This window comes from Abramis brama (assembly GCF_963993115.1).
Source record: "Abramis brama genome assembly, chromosome: 2".
In the NCBI taxonomy this organism is placed as follows: domain Eukaryota; kingdom Metazoa; phylum Chordata; class Actinopteri; order Cypriniformes; family Leuciscidae; genus Abramis; species Abramis brama.
Window position 1 is genome coordinate 18,377,653 of NC_139964.1, and position 16,327 is coordinate 18,393,979.

Below are 16,327 nucleotides of genomic sequence, written 5' to 3' on the forward strand. Positions count from 1 at the left end.
TTCCCGGTCTCCCTGGGATTCATAGGCTGGATGCTCGGCGCACACGGCGTTGACAAAGGGTTCCCGATGCGTAAGCAACTTACGCAATACGAGAGAACCTCTCGTAAGAGAACGTACTCGGTTACCTAATGTAACCTCGGTTCTCTCTAGAAGAGGGAACGAGTATTGCGTAACCTGCCGTGTCACGCCACGAGCTTTTGCGCTTCAGACTACGAAAACCAAAATATTTAGCCTGTGAGCGCTAGTTATATACACGCTGGCCACACCCATTCTGACGGTTAGAAGGGTGTGGAGGGCGCGAAGCGCCCTCATTGGAGGCCGCGTATCAGAGCGCTCACTGATAGGCTTAAGCAGTTGCCGCCGAGCAGCCAATGAGCACGCTTATACAGCCTGCCTAGGTCTGCCGGCTGCCGCACTGCGTTGACAATGAATACAAAATTAAGGATAATTTTTTGGCTTCAGATCTCGAAGAAAGAAGACTTTCCCGATGCGTAAGCAACTTACGCAATACTCGTTCCCTCTTCTAGAGAGAACCGAGGTTACATTAGGTAACCGAGTACGTTTCATTTCTACACATTAGCGTTCTCATTGACGGATGAATTTTGTTTGCGTTATTTGCAACACAAAGTGTTCTTAGAACTATACGTGTCGAGTCAAAGTGAAACTTTAAACAGCCCAAGTCTCCGTTGATAATTCTTAATTCCAAATCATCATTTTAAAATACAGATAGTCAAACTTTATTTACTTACATTTAAATAAATTATATATATATAGGCCTATATGGATTGGAATAATTATATTAGACTATGCTGTGGGTTAGTGACAGCAGTAATAACTAATGACTCAGTTAATTATATGTCGAGTGTATTTGTGACTCTACCATATGATAATAAATTAGTTTTAGGGTCTGTAGTGCATTGTGATACACATTTTTATTCATTTAAAATATTAATGTTAAGTCATACTGTCTCTGAGCATTAATAATGAACAAAACAGTAAAGTTACATTACATTTAGTGGTAAAGGTTAATGTTTAACCTTGCCCACTAAATTTAGCATAATTATTATGCTTCACTATGAAGTAACATCATTATAGCTTAATGAAAGATCATGGTAACACTTTGCAATAAGGTTCATTAGTTAACATTAGTTAATGTATTAACTAACATGAACTAACAATGAGTAATACATTTGTTGCAGTGTTTATTAATCTTTGTTAATGTTAGTTCATAAAAATACAGCTGTTCATTGTTTGTTCATGTTATGTTCACAGTGCATTTACTAATGTTACAAATACAACCTTTGTTTTTAATAACGTAGCCTATTAGTAAATGCTGAAATTAATATTAACTAAGATTAAAATAAGTGCAGATCATTATTAGTTCAAGTTAACTAAAGTGAACCTTATTGTAAAATGTTACCAAGATCATAATATGATTTTAACAGTTTAAAAGCAAACCCCCATGTGTGTTAAATTAACTAATTCAATAAAATTCACACTCATGGTCTAAAGCGCACGGTGCAAGTTCACTTAGGGCACGACCGAATCCACTTTTGCTAGTTTAACGCCGGGTAAAATGGTCGACCTTTTTTCTTAATGAGTAATGGGTGTGTTTTAGGCTTTACGTGCGTTAAACCAATCTGAGTCTCATCTCCCATTCCCTTTAAACGCCAGTTGCGCTCGTGCCATGGCGGATTCACTATGTACAGAATTTGGAATTTGCAAGCAGAAAGACTGTACGCTTCTCCAGAGAGGAGAAAAGAGCAGACCATCTACGGGACAAGCCGGATTCCACCATATCTTTATGTACACAATAATAATCTTTTAAATTGTAATCCTTTTATTTTAAATATCTGGCATGTTTGTGTGCTGCTGCACAGTAAAAACCCCAGTGTTAAATCAACACTGCTCAGAGCACATATGGTCCCATTTTACAGAGTGTTAAAATTAACACTGAAGCAGTGTTGAAGTTAATGAGATAATTAAGTGATTAATTAAGTGATTGGCCATTAGTGGTGACACCTGATGTTAATAAGCAGACTCATTGACGGAAAGAGAAAAAACAATAACAGAAAAAAGAGAAACACAAGAACTACAACTGACTTTGAGTCATTACACATTGTTGCACTTATTATTACCAGTTTGACTTTATTTCTGTCATACATCGACAAAAGTTCTTGAGATTCAACAGAAGTTTAGACGGTAATGTTGTATGGAAGTTTTCTTTTCAAGTTACCATTATAGTGGTCAGTGTTTGCTTTAGTTGGGCTCTTGACTCTTTTCATTTTGTTAATGTTAATTTTCCTCTGACTGTTCCATCATTGTGTTTATAAAGCACATTTGTTACTGCAAGAGAAAACATGACCTGCTCACAATATGTTTTGATGATAATGACATTATCATCATGTAGTGTCCTGATTCACTGATGTCATTCAGAGTCTAAATCTTTGACTATATACTTGATGTCTTGTTTTAGTATTGGTGATTGTAGCTCTGAGATTCCACAGTTGGAGATCCAACAGCAATATGAAAAATTTTCAGCCAAACAGATCAACTCTGAACATCACAAAACAAGCTACTAAAGTCAGAACAAAACAATAGCAAAATAAAAGCCAACAGAAAAAACAATGAAAATTACAGGACAATTCAGCTGCATAATTTATTCATGCTGCAATGCATGATGGGAGCCATTGATGCGTTCTGATTGGTGGCTCCCATCATGCACTGCAACATTAAGCATTTGTTTGATTGTCACCATTGTTGAGATTCATATGTAGATTCTTGATGTCTGTGTGTGATTTTAAAAATTTCAGATCATTAAAATATTGCTGGAAGTAGCTACTGTAGTGAAAAATTAATAAAACATTTGGATAATCACTTTATAATGATGGGTGACATCATTGAATCAGGTCACTAGTAATTTCATCATCAAATCATAACCAGGGCTGCATTTCCAAAAGCATCTTAAGCCTTACTTGATTGCTGACCAACTGCAACAAATGGTCTGTACGATCAAATTAGGCTTGCGATGTTTTCAGGAAACACAGCCAAAGTCGCAGTTTCTTTTGCCACAACACATATGCTTTATAAACACAGAGTTGGAGCAGCCAGAGAAATACTAATGTTCAAAAGTAAAGGGTCAAGAACCCAACTAAAGCAAACACTGACCACCATAATGGTGACATGAAACGAAACTTTCCATAAAACATTACCATCTAAACTTCTGTTAAATCTAAATAAGACCATGTGTAGAGCAGAGTTTACTGTGTTGTGGACCCGCCTAGGCTTATATTACTAGCATGCTCTTTAAATAACATAAAAAGATAAATACTGCACCATTGACTTTAGAACAGGTTTCAGTCGGTCAATGGCTCAGTCTGTTTCAGTTCCTCAAAATAGCAACGCGCCATCAATGCGCCTGAACACACCTGGTTCTCAGACCAGCAGCCCATGGGCGCACAAATGCCTTTGCTATTTAAACAACGTGGCACAGGATGAGAAAATGAAAACTGCATCAGGCTGAAACTAGCAAAACACTTGCGTCGCGTCTGGCGCTGCATTGCACCGGTTTTATGATAGGGCCCTTAGAGTGTTAGAGTAACACTGAATTTGTGTTGCAGTCAGTTAGATAATTGACCCTTCGCAAAGACCCGCCCCCCTTAGTTACTGTCGCTATGTCCGACAAGCTACGCTGCTCTCACGCACACACCATGTTCTCACGCAGTGAAAAATACATCGCGGAGCAGAGAGGAGACTGACAACACCTAACAGGACAGACCAGGTTACTTTTCGGTTACTTTTGATATTAAACATATTAAACAAAGTCTCACCTTTCAAATTTGGTCATTTTTTTTAAAGAAATTTAAACAATACATTTAACTTGCTTATCTGTTTTGTCTATCAATCTCTTTCTATAACAGTAAAACCTTATGCTGGGGCCACACCAAAAGATTTTTAATAGCTTATAAGATTTTCAAAATGTGAGAGACCACAAACATGAGGACAAAGAGAATCCTAGATTTAACCGTTTTGCTCCTATAGTGTGTGGTGTGCCGTGATGTGACAAAGACAGCACACCACAACAGATTTTCAACCAGAGTCCCGACTGTGAGCACAGGAAATCTCACAAAATCTCAGAGTCTTCAGAATAAGCATGGCAGATGATAGGCAGGAAGAAATTGCGATGATAGTGTTTGGAATGATGTTGACAGAAAATTCATGAAAAAGAAAAAGGGTTTGGGTGAAGTCTTGGAGACGGCGGGAACATGATACAGAGTGAGCTGGAGGTGAGTAATCGTCAGGAAATCACACAACTAAGTTTTTTATATATTTTGTTTGTTCTCAGGTCTCTCTTGGAAAAGAGATCTTATTCTCTTTGAAATTGCCTAATTACACTGTGTTTGTTATGCTTCTGTCTTCTCTCAGCTTGCTTTCTGATTGGATATTGTTTTGTTTCACGTGATAATCTCCAGAGCGTGCGCGTGTTTGTCCTTTCTGATCGTAAATATTCAACGGCTCCGACGTTCTTCCGAGCAGGTCCAGTCACTCTTAACACACCTCACACCATGAGAATCTGATAAGATAATCTGCAGAACAATCAAGATAATCAGAATTACCTAGGATTAAATAAATTACCTAGGATTGTCGGAAGGGGAGAAATCGTCCCAAAATAAGCCCAATTATCCTGTGGTGTGTACCCAGCATTAGTAAAGCACTATTGCTAATGTTGAGAAAACAAAAACAAAAAAAGGTTTAACATGAGTCAAGGGCCAAGAGCCCAACTAAATCCATCCATCTGTTTGTCTGTTAATCTTATTTACAGTGTCAAAAGTGAAAATTATGCTGTTGGGCTCGATTGGATCAGGAAAGAGTTCGTCAGGAAACACCATCCTGAGCAGAGCTAGAAACCCATTTGAAGATGATTTTTCTCCTATGGCTGTGACCAGAACCTGTGAGTCAGCACAAACAGAGCTGGGTGGACAAACAATCACAGTGATCGACACTGTAGGACTCTCTGACACATCAGTGAAGTTCACAGATGCTCAAACTCAAATAGAGAGAATGCTTACACTTCATAGTGTTGATGTGTTTCTGCTGGTGATTAAACTGGGTGAGACTTTCACAAAGAGTGACAGTAAAGTAGTGAGATGGATCTGGGATCATTTTGGAGCAAAGTTCTCAAATCACACAATAGTGCTCTTTACTCACGGAGATCAGTTACACGGGCCAGTAGAGAAATACCTGAATAAATGTCAAACACTACGCTCATATGTTAATCAGTGTTCAGGAGGTTATCATGTTTTTAACAACACAAAAGAAGATCGATTTCAAGTCACCGAGCTTCTGAGGGAGATCAACAAACTGAGGAGGAAGAATGGATACAGGAGATACACTGAGCAGGACTATGCAGTGGCTCAGGAAGATATTCTACACTTAATATGGCTTGTTGGAGTAATTTTAGGAGCAGCGGTAGGATATATAGGAGGAACAGTAGCAGGAGTATTAGTAGGAGCAACAGCAGAAACAATAGCGTTGATAGGACAAGATGCATTTACTGCACAACAAGCAGCATTGATAGGAGGAGCAGGAGGTGCAGTTCTGCTGGGAGCAGCAGCGGGCGCTGGAGTCTATTTACTTACACCAAAAAAAATTCTTAATTTTATGCAATTTATGTAGTCATTCTAATAAAAAAAATAAAAATAATAATATATATATTGTATTGTATTTATCAGAACTGCAACAAATGGTGACCTGAAATGGGAAAGATGTGACATTTATATATATATATATATATCCTAATTTCACAATCAGATAAGATAGCCCTTATAATGTATATTATGTGAAAACATTTTGCATGCATGGATAATGATACAGTTTTGTGATGTAAAATATTGCAACCTCTATTGTATAGCCCATTTGAATAGAAATGCTTTATACAAGAATCATAATCATATACCAGAAATGGTTGCCCTGGCTCAAACGGCATCTCTCCAGATCGTTCCTCCTTGCCCCACTTCCCGTCCTCATATCGGTTGCGCACAACCACTTTCTCATCAAAATCAGGACTGTAGTCAAACGCAATTCCAGTTTTGTGCCGTAGACTAAACCCTACTCTGTTGGAGAAAGAACATTTTTTTAAAGTAGATGTGTCATTATAACAGCATTAGAGAACATTTAACAGCATTTTAAAGCAGAACAAATGAATGATATTGTATCTGTGTCCGAGAGACATGACATTGTCAAACCTTTTTGCTTGGGCGTTGATGACTCCCTGGATGACAAAGCATTTGCCAGGCTGTACTCCACCATATATGATGCTTTTGTATGGGACCATCTGATTGTGGATCAAAGTAATTAAAGATAATTATTATTTATACTGCAATGTGATACTCCTTTGTCAAAGTTTAAATTATTCATTCCACTTTTCGGATTATAAAATGTATGAATGAAACGGTCTCTCCTTTAATCTAATTGTCGCATTTTCTGTGATCATTTGACAATTTTCCCCTCCAAAGCTGAAACGTCTGTGACTGTCCAAAGCATGTGAATATAAGGCATGCAATTGGTTCTGTTGCCATAATATTGTAAAACTGCATTGTTTCACACTGAACACGTTTAGCGCCACCCCTCTGTCAAACTGTGGAAGCTCTAGAGATGTCAAAAGACTTCTGCTTGACAAGTCAAGGAGATCTGGGCGGAGGTAAAATGGAGAAACTGTACACATTGTTCACCTACATATACTAGCAACATTGTAACAATACAAAGCTGACCAGCCAAACTTTTCCTTTAAAAGGGGACCTATTGTATCCCTTTTCACAAGATGTAATATAAATCTCTGATGTACCCAGAATGTGTCTAATGTTCCTAAATTTATGTACTTATAGTTTTAATCGCGTCCCCTTTGCAATTATGGATGTGCAACACACACACACACAAACACACACACAGACAAATTGTGATAACTTTCGCGCAATTTTTTGAAACTACACACACACAAATACTGTGATAACGTTTGCTAAGTAGAAACGAAATTATATTTATATGCGAGGGGTGCTGTTGCGTCATGTTGACATTACTTGTCGTACAGGTGCTTATGTGGCAAATGTGAGAAGATACAGAACCAGAAAACATATGCTGCAGGGAGATAGACGTTTATATACTGTCTATGGAGATAGAGCTGTATTAATCTATTTACATTTGTAATTGCCGCAAAAAATAATACGTGACAAAAAACTGTCTGACGTTGTTTGTTGAAACATCCTATGACGACGACAATAAATAGCTTTAGACGCATTTGTTGTTGAACTGGCTGACATCGATTGAAATTACTATTTGCTCAAAAATCATAAAATACACACTGTAAAGAGGTTGCTGTAAATTTTACAGTAACTTACTGGCAGCTGGATTACAGTATTATTACTGTATTTTCACTTACAGTATACTGTACCATTTACTGTAATTGCATTTACAGTATTATTACTGTACTTGCATTTACAGTATTATTACCGTATTTTCATTTACAGTATTAGTATTGAGTTTTTTTTTTTCTTTTTTTTTTTTCATCATTTAAATTTTCTTTTTTAAATTTATGTTTACCCCACCCCCCAAAAAATCACAATAACTCACAAACATTTGTCCTTATAATATTCTTTTTAATCGTTGAACATTTTGTTTTAGAAGTACAAATTACAAATCTTGACCTTTTGGAGCCACTAGCTGAAGAAAAAAAAAGGCAACATCTCCAAAGTCCATAGAATTAATCTCCTGGTGACCATTTATATCTGTAGCATGGCAAAAACGTACACACACTGAAAAGCAAAACAGGCCAGTCAGCAAGTCAGTTTGTGTTGTTACATTTCAGTAATTTTGTCAGTCAAAGTTGACAAGCTCTCTGATGAGAAACACTGAGGGTTTCAGGCTGATGCTTTTCTTTGGACCTTTCCAGATTTCCATCTGATCTGTGCCTTTGGTGTTTGGTGCCATCAGGGTTGACTCTCAGAATGAACCTGCAAACACAAGCAGGGAAAAAATACATAATTTTTTCAGACCGGTGTTGGCCGAATTTTCCCTAACCCTCAAACTTGATGCTGCATGTACTTTGGCGTTAATAAAAGCACTACATCTGATTCTGAATCCACCTACAGTAGTGGTGGGGGAAAAATCGATTCTGTTCAGTGTCGCAATATTTTGCGCACGCAATTATATTGATACAGTAGCGCAAAGTATTCCAATAAAGGTTATAAGGCTGTGACGGTGGCAGTTTTTTTTTACCACTGCGGTGGTAATGGACCAACTACCTGCAGTGGTTGGGGGGTTATTATGAAAATTGAAATAAAAAAATGTAGTTTACTCGAGCAAAAAAGTCTTTATTTGAGCAATTCCGTCAAAGAAGCAACACAAAGCCTGTAAAGCATTCAAATACATATCAGTAAATATTAGAAACTTACATAATAGAAAAGTTAAATCTATAAAAAAAAAAACTTTAGTTTAATACTTCCACACAAAGACACGTGATTCCACATGAAGCCATACCGCTCTGTGCTTTGAGAGGGATGACACGAGGAGGAAAGAGACCATCGATCTATTTTCTGATATCTTCATGTTTTCTACTTGTTGTAAAAGGTATGAAAAGTGAATTTAATCTTCCACAAGGGCAAGACATTTAAGCTATGTTTGAAATTGCGCTGCCAAAGAGAGCGAAACTAAAAATCAAATAAACTTGACGCGCCGTACATGTCTAATAACAAGCAAAAACTGTGTTGAAATGAATCTGACGTGCAAGTAAAAATGTAGGCTATCTGTCCTACAACGTTTTTCTACTTTACCACAGTAAAGAATGTGAATGTAATAGGCCTAAATAAAAGCGAACCAAGGAAGAAACGTTTATAATCCCCTTCGAAAATCGAGACGTACGTGAAGATTTTGGGGAAAAAACAAGGTATTACATGCAGGGTTTTTGGATATTCGATTAGTTTATTTAATTATAGAATTATAGTATATCGAATAGGTTCTGTAATTATTCTCTAAAATAAAATCTCCATGTTTTTGGTGCTAATGCGGTGCGGTGTCCTGAATGTTCAAGGACAAAGTTTTTGCACTAGCTTCCAGTAAATGTGTAGCAGAATCGAATCGCAATACTTGCTGTATCGCAATGTTAGGAAGCGCAATAATATTGAATTGTGGCCCAAATAACGCAATACTATCGAATCATCAAATTTGTGCCAATTTCCACCCCTAACCTACAGGGATGGTATTACCCCATAATACATTACATTAAAATCATTAAAGCATTTCAATACATTCCTGTAGCTTAGATTTCCAGGGAATGGATAATTTTTTAATTAAACTTAATACAATGTAAGTTGCTTTGGATAAAAGTGACTTCCAAATGCATGCATGTAAATGTAATGTAATGTAAAAAAAATATATATATATATATTTTGGTTTACCTGATTCTGCATTCGACAAAATAGACAGCTAATGCTGAAGAGTCGTCTGTTAGCAGTTGTAACTGGATGATGATTCTGCCCTTCATTGACCAGCATCCATGTTTTTGCTTTGAGAACAGACTCTCCTGAAACAGACAAAGTCACAGCAGCCTTTTAGTGTTATAGTTTACAGAAAAAAACTAAAATACAATAACAGAACTTATTACTAACAACAATAACATGTGGGGTGAAGATGAGGTAAGATATAATGTTGTATGGTGTTTATAGTTTTTAATCAATTAAACAACATTAAAAATATTAGTTAGCAAAACTTTGCTATATTGATAATGGTATATTGCTAACCCTTTCCTCCTCCTTCTCCTCTTCCTCCTCCAACGTCAACCCGTTCTGTGTATTAGTGGAGAGCGTCAGCAGTGATGTACAGTCCGGAGGGAATGGCTGCTGCAAATTCAAAATAAAGAACAGAAAAGAACATGTTTGCCTGCTTAACTAATGCATACTTCAGCTAATTTAGTTGATGTCATCTTACTCACCTGTAGATGTTATCACCATTACGAAGGCAATCACAAAAAAGACTCCAAAATACACCTCCGACATTTCAGACGACATAATTCAGACCACAAACTTGAAAATAAAACAAAAGATGAAATTAACAATGGTGTTGGATAAAGGGTTAGTTTACTCAAAATTGTGAATTCTGTCACCATTTACTCACCCTCAACTTGTTCATAACTTCCATTAAATTATTTATTGTGCTGTATACAAAAGAAGATATTTTAAAGAACATGAGCAACCAAACAGTTACTGGTCCCCATTGACATCCAAAGTATTTTTTCTATTATAGAAGTCCATGCGGACCAGCCACTATTTACCAACATTATTCAAAATATCTTATTTTATGTTCAGAAGAAAGAACTTCATGCAGGTTTAGAACACGTTGTGGGCGAGTAAATGATGACATACATAATTTTCTGTTTAAGGTGTAACTTACTACGTTATCCCTTTAACTTAGTTTTACTCAGTATTTACGTTGTACATCTGCCAAAAAGTTGTGAAAGAGGAGACAGAACATACCAAAGTTATTATGCTTCTCTGTTTAATAAGTTTACTTCGGCTAATTTAGGTGAAGTTGACCAGTTACATACCAGTTGATGTTATCACAATGAAAAGGCTCCAACACACTCCATCGTTGCAGATGGCATTATCCAGATCACAAACCTAAAAATAAATCATATAGGCCTACGTGAAAATATTGTTTAAAACCCGCACTTTAACAAGGGTTTCGTCTATCTCACTTTACCTCAGTATTTCACGTTGAGTTTGCTGTTAGCTCGGTTAACGTTACCGACGACTCCGCCCGCCTGATGAGCTAACTTGCGTTAAAGAGGCAGAGGAACACACAACCATTATTTTTCATAGTTTTAACTAAAGAATATTTCGGCTAATATAGGTGAACTTAACTTACTCACCAGTTAATATTATCACCGTGACAGCGACCCGGCCGACAGTCAGGAAAAAAGACAGTAATAAAGGCACCAAAAAAACATTCTGACGACAGTCAGGAAAAAAAGGCACTAAAACCATTCAGACGAAAACAAAACGATACATCATGTTAGTTTGCTGTTAACATAAGTAAAAACATTTGAAAATGTTTGTTTTACATAAAATAGAAATTATATACTAACCTTTTTGGTGAGTTACATGATCTTTTGTCCGTGCATTAACTGCCACTTCACCCCTCAAAAAAACACTTGAAAAGAAATCCCTCTTGCCATTGGTCAGTTTTTCGCGGGCAAGTTCACTACTGTAAATTGATTTACAGTAGTGAAGAATTACAGTAGTGACCCTATATTTTCCCATAATCCTTTGCTGTTTACAGTAACATACTGTATACATATTTTACAGTATCTTACTGTACATATTACAGTAAAATACTGTTCAAATTACAGAAATCCGTTACAGTGCACTTACTTCTTCTGGAGGTGACGTTGGATCGCGAACAGTAGGCAACGATCCACACTTGAGGATTGATTAACTTTGACCCTCGTTCACTAAACAGTCAGTCAGAAGATCATTCTCGCAAACATAAACGTATTTAGGAAGTTTAAGTGGCGCCTTTTCTTCATAAATAAAATCCATCCGCTGCGTTTTCAGTGGCTCTGATGTCAGTGAAGACTACTATGTCCATTCTTACATCCCACAACAGAACACCTACACTTCTTAGGAGACATTACCGGCTGTCGTTGAAACAATGGAGGATGGTGTACAGATCACCGAGGGCGGGGTCTATGCCAAAACCAGACTGTCAATCAAATCACGTCAGTGGGGCTTAGCGCATTTCTACGTCACAGTGCGGGCAATCTTAGAACAGGGCATTCTGAGACAGTGCTTATGATTTATTGAGATTGTAAAAAAACCACTGGGTGGATTTTTATCATTCTAGGGTGGTTTTGCTCACACACTGCCAACACACATTTATGTTCAAACACCATGTAAAAGTGAATTTTGCATAATAGGTGCCCTTTAATGTGTGTCACTTTAAATGCAAATGAGCTGCATTTCCCCGCCCCCTTTCAAGAAGAGGGTGGAGCCTTTACAACTTGTGCTTTGGACACTCCAGAAATAACAAAACTGGAGAATGTCATGCAGCCAAAATGTCAGAAATTGTCAGTAGCGGTGTTCAGCCTTACATGTTCGAACTGGAGTTGGACAATGATGGAGAGACTCAGGAAGAACATTTCTGAATGGTTAGTGGATACATTTATGTAGTTGTTGTGGAGTTAAGTTGATACAACTCATCGACTAACATTAGCCTGGGTTTCCCCATACTGCCTTGCTCGCAGCGCTGCTAGGCAGTCTGGACACCATGGATCAGATTTTCCCCTGAAAAAGGGAACCAATCACAGAACGGGGAGGGAGCAGCAAGACGATGACGACACCGAAGCAGTTTGTTTATATCTATGGATACAACATGGCATCAGACTCGACGTTACCTTCTACCCTCATGTTTATCTTGCACAAACGGTAATATTCGCTAAACGCCATCGTGTACAAATAAATCTTTGACCCATCGTCTTTTTCCTCATTGAATTTCTGTCACTCTACATACGTCATCTGGTATAATTGAAGCGATTGGCTATGAGCTACGTACAGGCGCATTTGATAGACATTCGTAGCGCCCAATAAACGGCTCTGGGCATTCGTAAACCACGCCTCAAATACGAGAAAATGAACACGTGGTTCCCAGACCAAGTCTCAAATGAGACTTGGTCTGACGTTAGCCAGGCTAGACTAACATGCTAATCCTAGAAAACAGTGATAGCAAATACATGATCTGAGCTTCATTTTTGATGCAGTCCGGTATAAAAAGATTTGCACAAATATATAACACTTTAACGACTTTCTTTGGTTTAGTTTAATTTATGAAGGAAATATGCCAGTGTCCTCAGTGGCTCGGACGACGGGAGTCTATGGAGACTCGTGTTTATTGGTAAATCCAATAAATAACAGAACATTTGTAATGTTTTTTGGCGAAAGACATTGTGTATGCTGTTACAGTGAGGAAACAGTAATGGCTCACTCAGGGCAGGATCTATGCTAATAGAGCAGATTGTAACCAGTCATGGGCGGGGCTTCCCCCTAATCTTACATTAGAAATCTGGAACAGCTGGTCTGGAGAGACTGTTTATCATTTATGGGGATTATAAAAAAAGGAGTGGGTGGATTTTTACCTTTATAGGCTGGTTGTTAACACACATTGTGCACATATCTCCATGTTCAAACACCTTATAAAAGTGAATTTTGCATAATAGGTCCATTTTAAAATAACTCACCAAAGATCCTGGAAGTGCAGGAAGGTGGGGCTGTAAATGAAAATAAATGTGGATATGTAGGACGGGAAAACATTTAAGCTGCAAAAACTACAAATGAGCTGATAATTATCTTACATGTACAGCAGTAATAAAACAAGAGCATAGGTAAGCTAAATAGGACATATCACTATAGGCAGGACACAACAGTAAGATTATTATTTTTTAAAACAAACCAACAATTAAAACAGTCACATGACCTCTGATGATATTCAAAATGTTGGTGTTAAAAAAAAAAAGATGGTGCTGAAGGCAAATAATATCATTCCCTTATTTTACAAGTTTCACAAATTCGAATTTCCTATCAAGTACCTCGACCCAAACATGTTATATGACTGCGGACTAATCCTGCTCCTGATTTATGAGATTGTCACTGTAATCTTCCCCTTACCAGTCATGTAAAAAAAAAAAAAAAAAAAGCCCCCATTGCCAGAGCCGATTATAGATGACAATCGTGAATTTTCAACATGCATGGAGCACAAACTCTATTTTTAGAGAAGCCTCAGATCCTTCAACATATTGAATTTCAACTAACTTCATTGTGATAAACACAACTGTACACACTGATACATTACATCAAATTTAACACAAAATATACTGTATAGTGCTTTTAATTCACCATTACCCACACAAGATTGATAAAGGCCTACAGAACCCATCTAGCCAAATAAGGAACAGATGCAGATAATGGTATAATACTGTATATGGTAAAGTAAATATTGTTTTATATCTCACCACAATATAGTGGAAGGTAACTAAAGTCAGTTCCACCATTCCAACCACACAGATGCGATCCACATCTGAGAACGGCATACGGTGCTTGTACTCCGAGAAGAGTTTCCCATTTGTACTTATCTAGAAAAAGCCAAAGATAATGTTGTTCTTCTGCTACAATAAAAAAGGCCTGTAGTGGTGGTTGATGGAAAGATCCTTTCCATGTCTCGTCATTCAAAAAAAGTCTGAAACTATTTACAGACAGAAAGCAGGACTAAAGCAGAGTGAAAAACCTTGTAAGACTCCTGGGTGACGAGGATCTGCAGAGCAAACATCTGGGCCCGTATCCCTAAAGATTCTGAGAATCCTCTCAGAGAGCTCCTAACTTAACCTAAAAATTCCTTGCCAGGAGTTTTAGCTTAGAAGTGATTCCAGAACATTTTCAGTGAACTCTGAGCAAGGAATGGATGGAAAATCCTATCTTAGTGAGGAGGTGTGGTTGACCCCGTTGCTAGGTATGAGTCATCATTTCAAAAGCCGTGATTGGTTGATCCTACAAGTTTGATGAAAATGAACTTTTGGTGATAATGAGCAAAGGATGTACCCTCAAATCAATAAACATAATTATACACTCTAATCTTATGCAGACTGTAATTGTAAATAATATTTCACATTCAAGAAAATATCTGGAAAATGAATAGTAAGCTGTAGGGGTTATAGCCTAACATTAGAATCTAAAATATGTGAAAACTTAAGCTCATTACACCCTGTTCAAATAATGATTCGTGTCTTATTTGCTCATATTAATATCCTAGCTGGCATATTTTGTACTTTCACTCCCATATGGACCCCATTGAAAACAAGATGGCCTATCTCAAGGGGCTGTCCTTAATGAAGTAGAAATTGCAACGTTACAACTCAGTGTGGTCTTAACAAGGGTAACACGGCTCAGCTTTTATCAATGTCTGTGATTGCTGGCTGGTCTAGTGTTTGCAGGACATCTCTCCTGCCTCCTCTGTTGGCCATTTTGTGCAGCTGCTTAGGGGAACTCCTAAGCCACTAAAAGTCCTCTTCCCTGCTCTTAGCAGATCTCGCCTTAGGAGCCCTTTTAAGCGCTAGGAATCTTGAGGAATAGCTTTTATATTAACTGGGATTTTCGTGTCACTTTTAGGGGAAATTCTAAGAAAACGTCATGACTCTGAGAATTTTCTTAGAATTTGGCCGCTAGGAGCCACTTTTTGCACAAAAATTCTTTAGGGATACGGGCCCTGGCCTTTTGGGAAGGGAGTTTCTACCTTGGATTCCTCCCAGCCCCACTTCCCGTTCTGGCGGGTGTTGTGCACTACATACCCAGAGATGGGCAAGAGCCATGAATAGCGTGGGTTAAAATGCAGAACAACATCATCAGACCCATGTGCGAGGTTCACATTGAATCTGGAGAAGGAAGAGAAGAGGTGAAAAATAACTGTAACATGTAACAAGATATAAAGAGACAGTTCACCAAAATAAATGAAATCTCTGCCACCATTTTCCAAGATGAAGATGTTACGGGTCCTGGTTGCAGCAGAGAAAACACAAGTTTTGAAAACGGGTTTCAAAGTGCAAACAACTCCATGTAAACAACAAAAATGCGAATCTCTGAAGACGATGACGTCAGGCACATGCGTATTACATGTTCAGTATAATGTTTCATCGCCATCTAATGGCCTGGCAGCAGAATACAGCGTGTTTAGTCATTTTTGCGGATCCGTGTGAATGGGGATCGTTTTGACAGTGGTGTCGCCTGTACTCGGAAAACTCAAAGGAAAAACTTCTCCATTTTAAGCACATCGCTGTCGTGTAAACGTACCCTAAAACATGAGCAGATTAACTCAAAACATGACAGAAGAACATACACATCATTTTACAGAGAGACTCACCTGTCTGCATTTGGCAAAACTCTTCCACAAACAGTAATAATCATTCCATCCTGCAATCTTCCCTGGATCACACTGCTGAACGGGACACTCTGTGTGAAAGGTTTTCATATCAGACAAGAAATGAGTGCTTGTACATCTTCATATTTGGTTGAAATCATTTTATTCTGCCATCATTAAAGCAGGGCTCAGTAGTTTCGGGATTTCTTCGCTGTATTCTTGCTTTTTGCTCGCAGGTTTCTCTCTAGAGCTCCCCCCACAGCTTCGGAATAGATATTTGACAACACTGTTGTAAAAACTCTTTGGCGATTCTCAGACACCAGAGGCTAGTAGATCAACGACATCAAAGCAGATGGGACATTCTTTAAAACGTCTTCTT

General features: G+C 37.9%; 1 protein-coding gene and 1 long non-coding RNA gene across 4 annotated transcripts; both read right to left on the minus strand.

The window, feature by feature from the left end:
- Positions 1-5,200: 5,200 nt before the first annotated feature.
- LOC311077958 (galectin-9-like) lies at positions 5,201-15,995 on the minus strand (the record flags this gene model as incomplete). The annotated part of the gene is made up of 8 exons (XM_084106604.1): positions 5,201-5,241; positions 5,337-5,361; positions 5,957-6,113; positions 6,246-6,334; positions 13,283-13,312; positions 14,054-14,173; positions 15,328-15,466; positions 15,952-15,995. The coding sequence occupies 8 exons, from the start codon at positions 15,993-15,995 to the stop codon at positions 5,201-5,203; spliced, it is 645 nt and encodes a 214-aa protein (XP_083962730.1).
- LOC311077804 lies at positions 7,603-11,409 on the minus strand. Of its 3 annotated transcripts, none has more exons than XR_014604990.1 (9): positions 11,135-11,409; positions 10,919-11,023; positions 10,750-10,818; positions 10,595-10,667; positions 10,441-10,487; positions 9,983-10,073; positions 9,792-9,890; positions 9,450-9,574; positions 7,603-8,006 (listed from the first exon to the last, which is right to left on the minus strand). It is a non-coding gene; the product is annotated as an uncharacterized lncRNA (long non-coding RNA). The 3 variants fall into 3 exon arrangements; XR_014604991.1 differs by having other exon boundaries at positions 10,750-10,822; XR_014604992.1 differs by having other exon boundaries at positions 10,919-11,409.
- Positions 15,996-16,327: the final 332 nt, after the last annotated feature.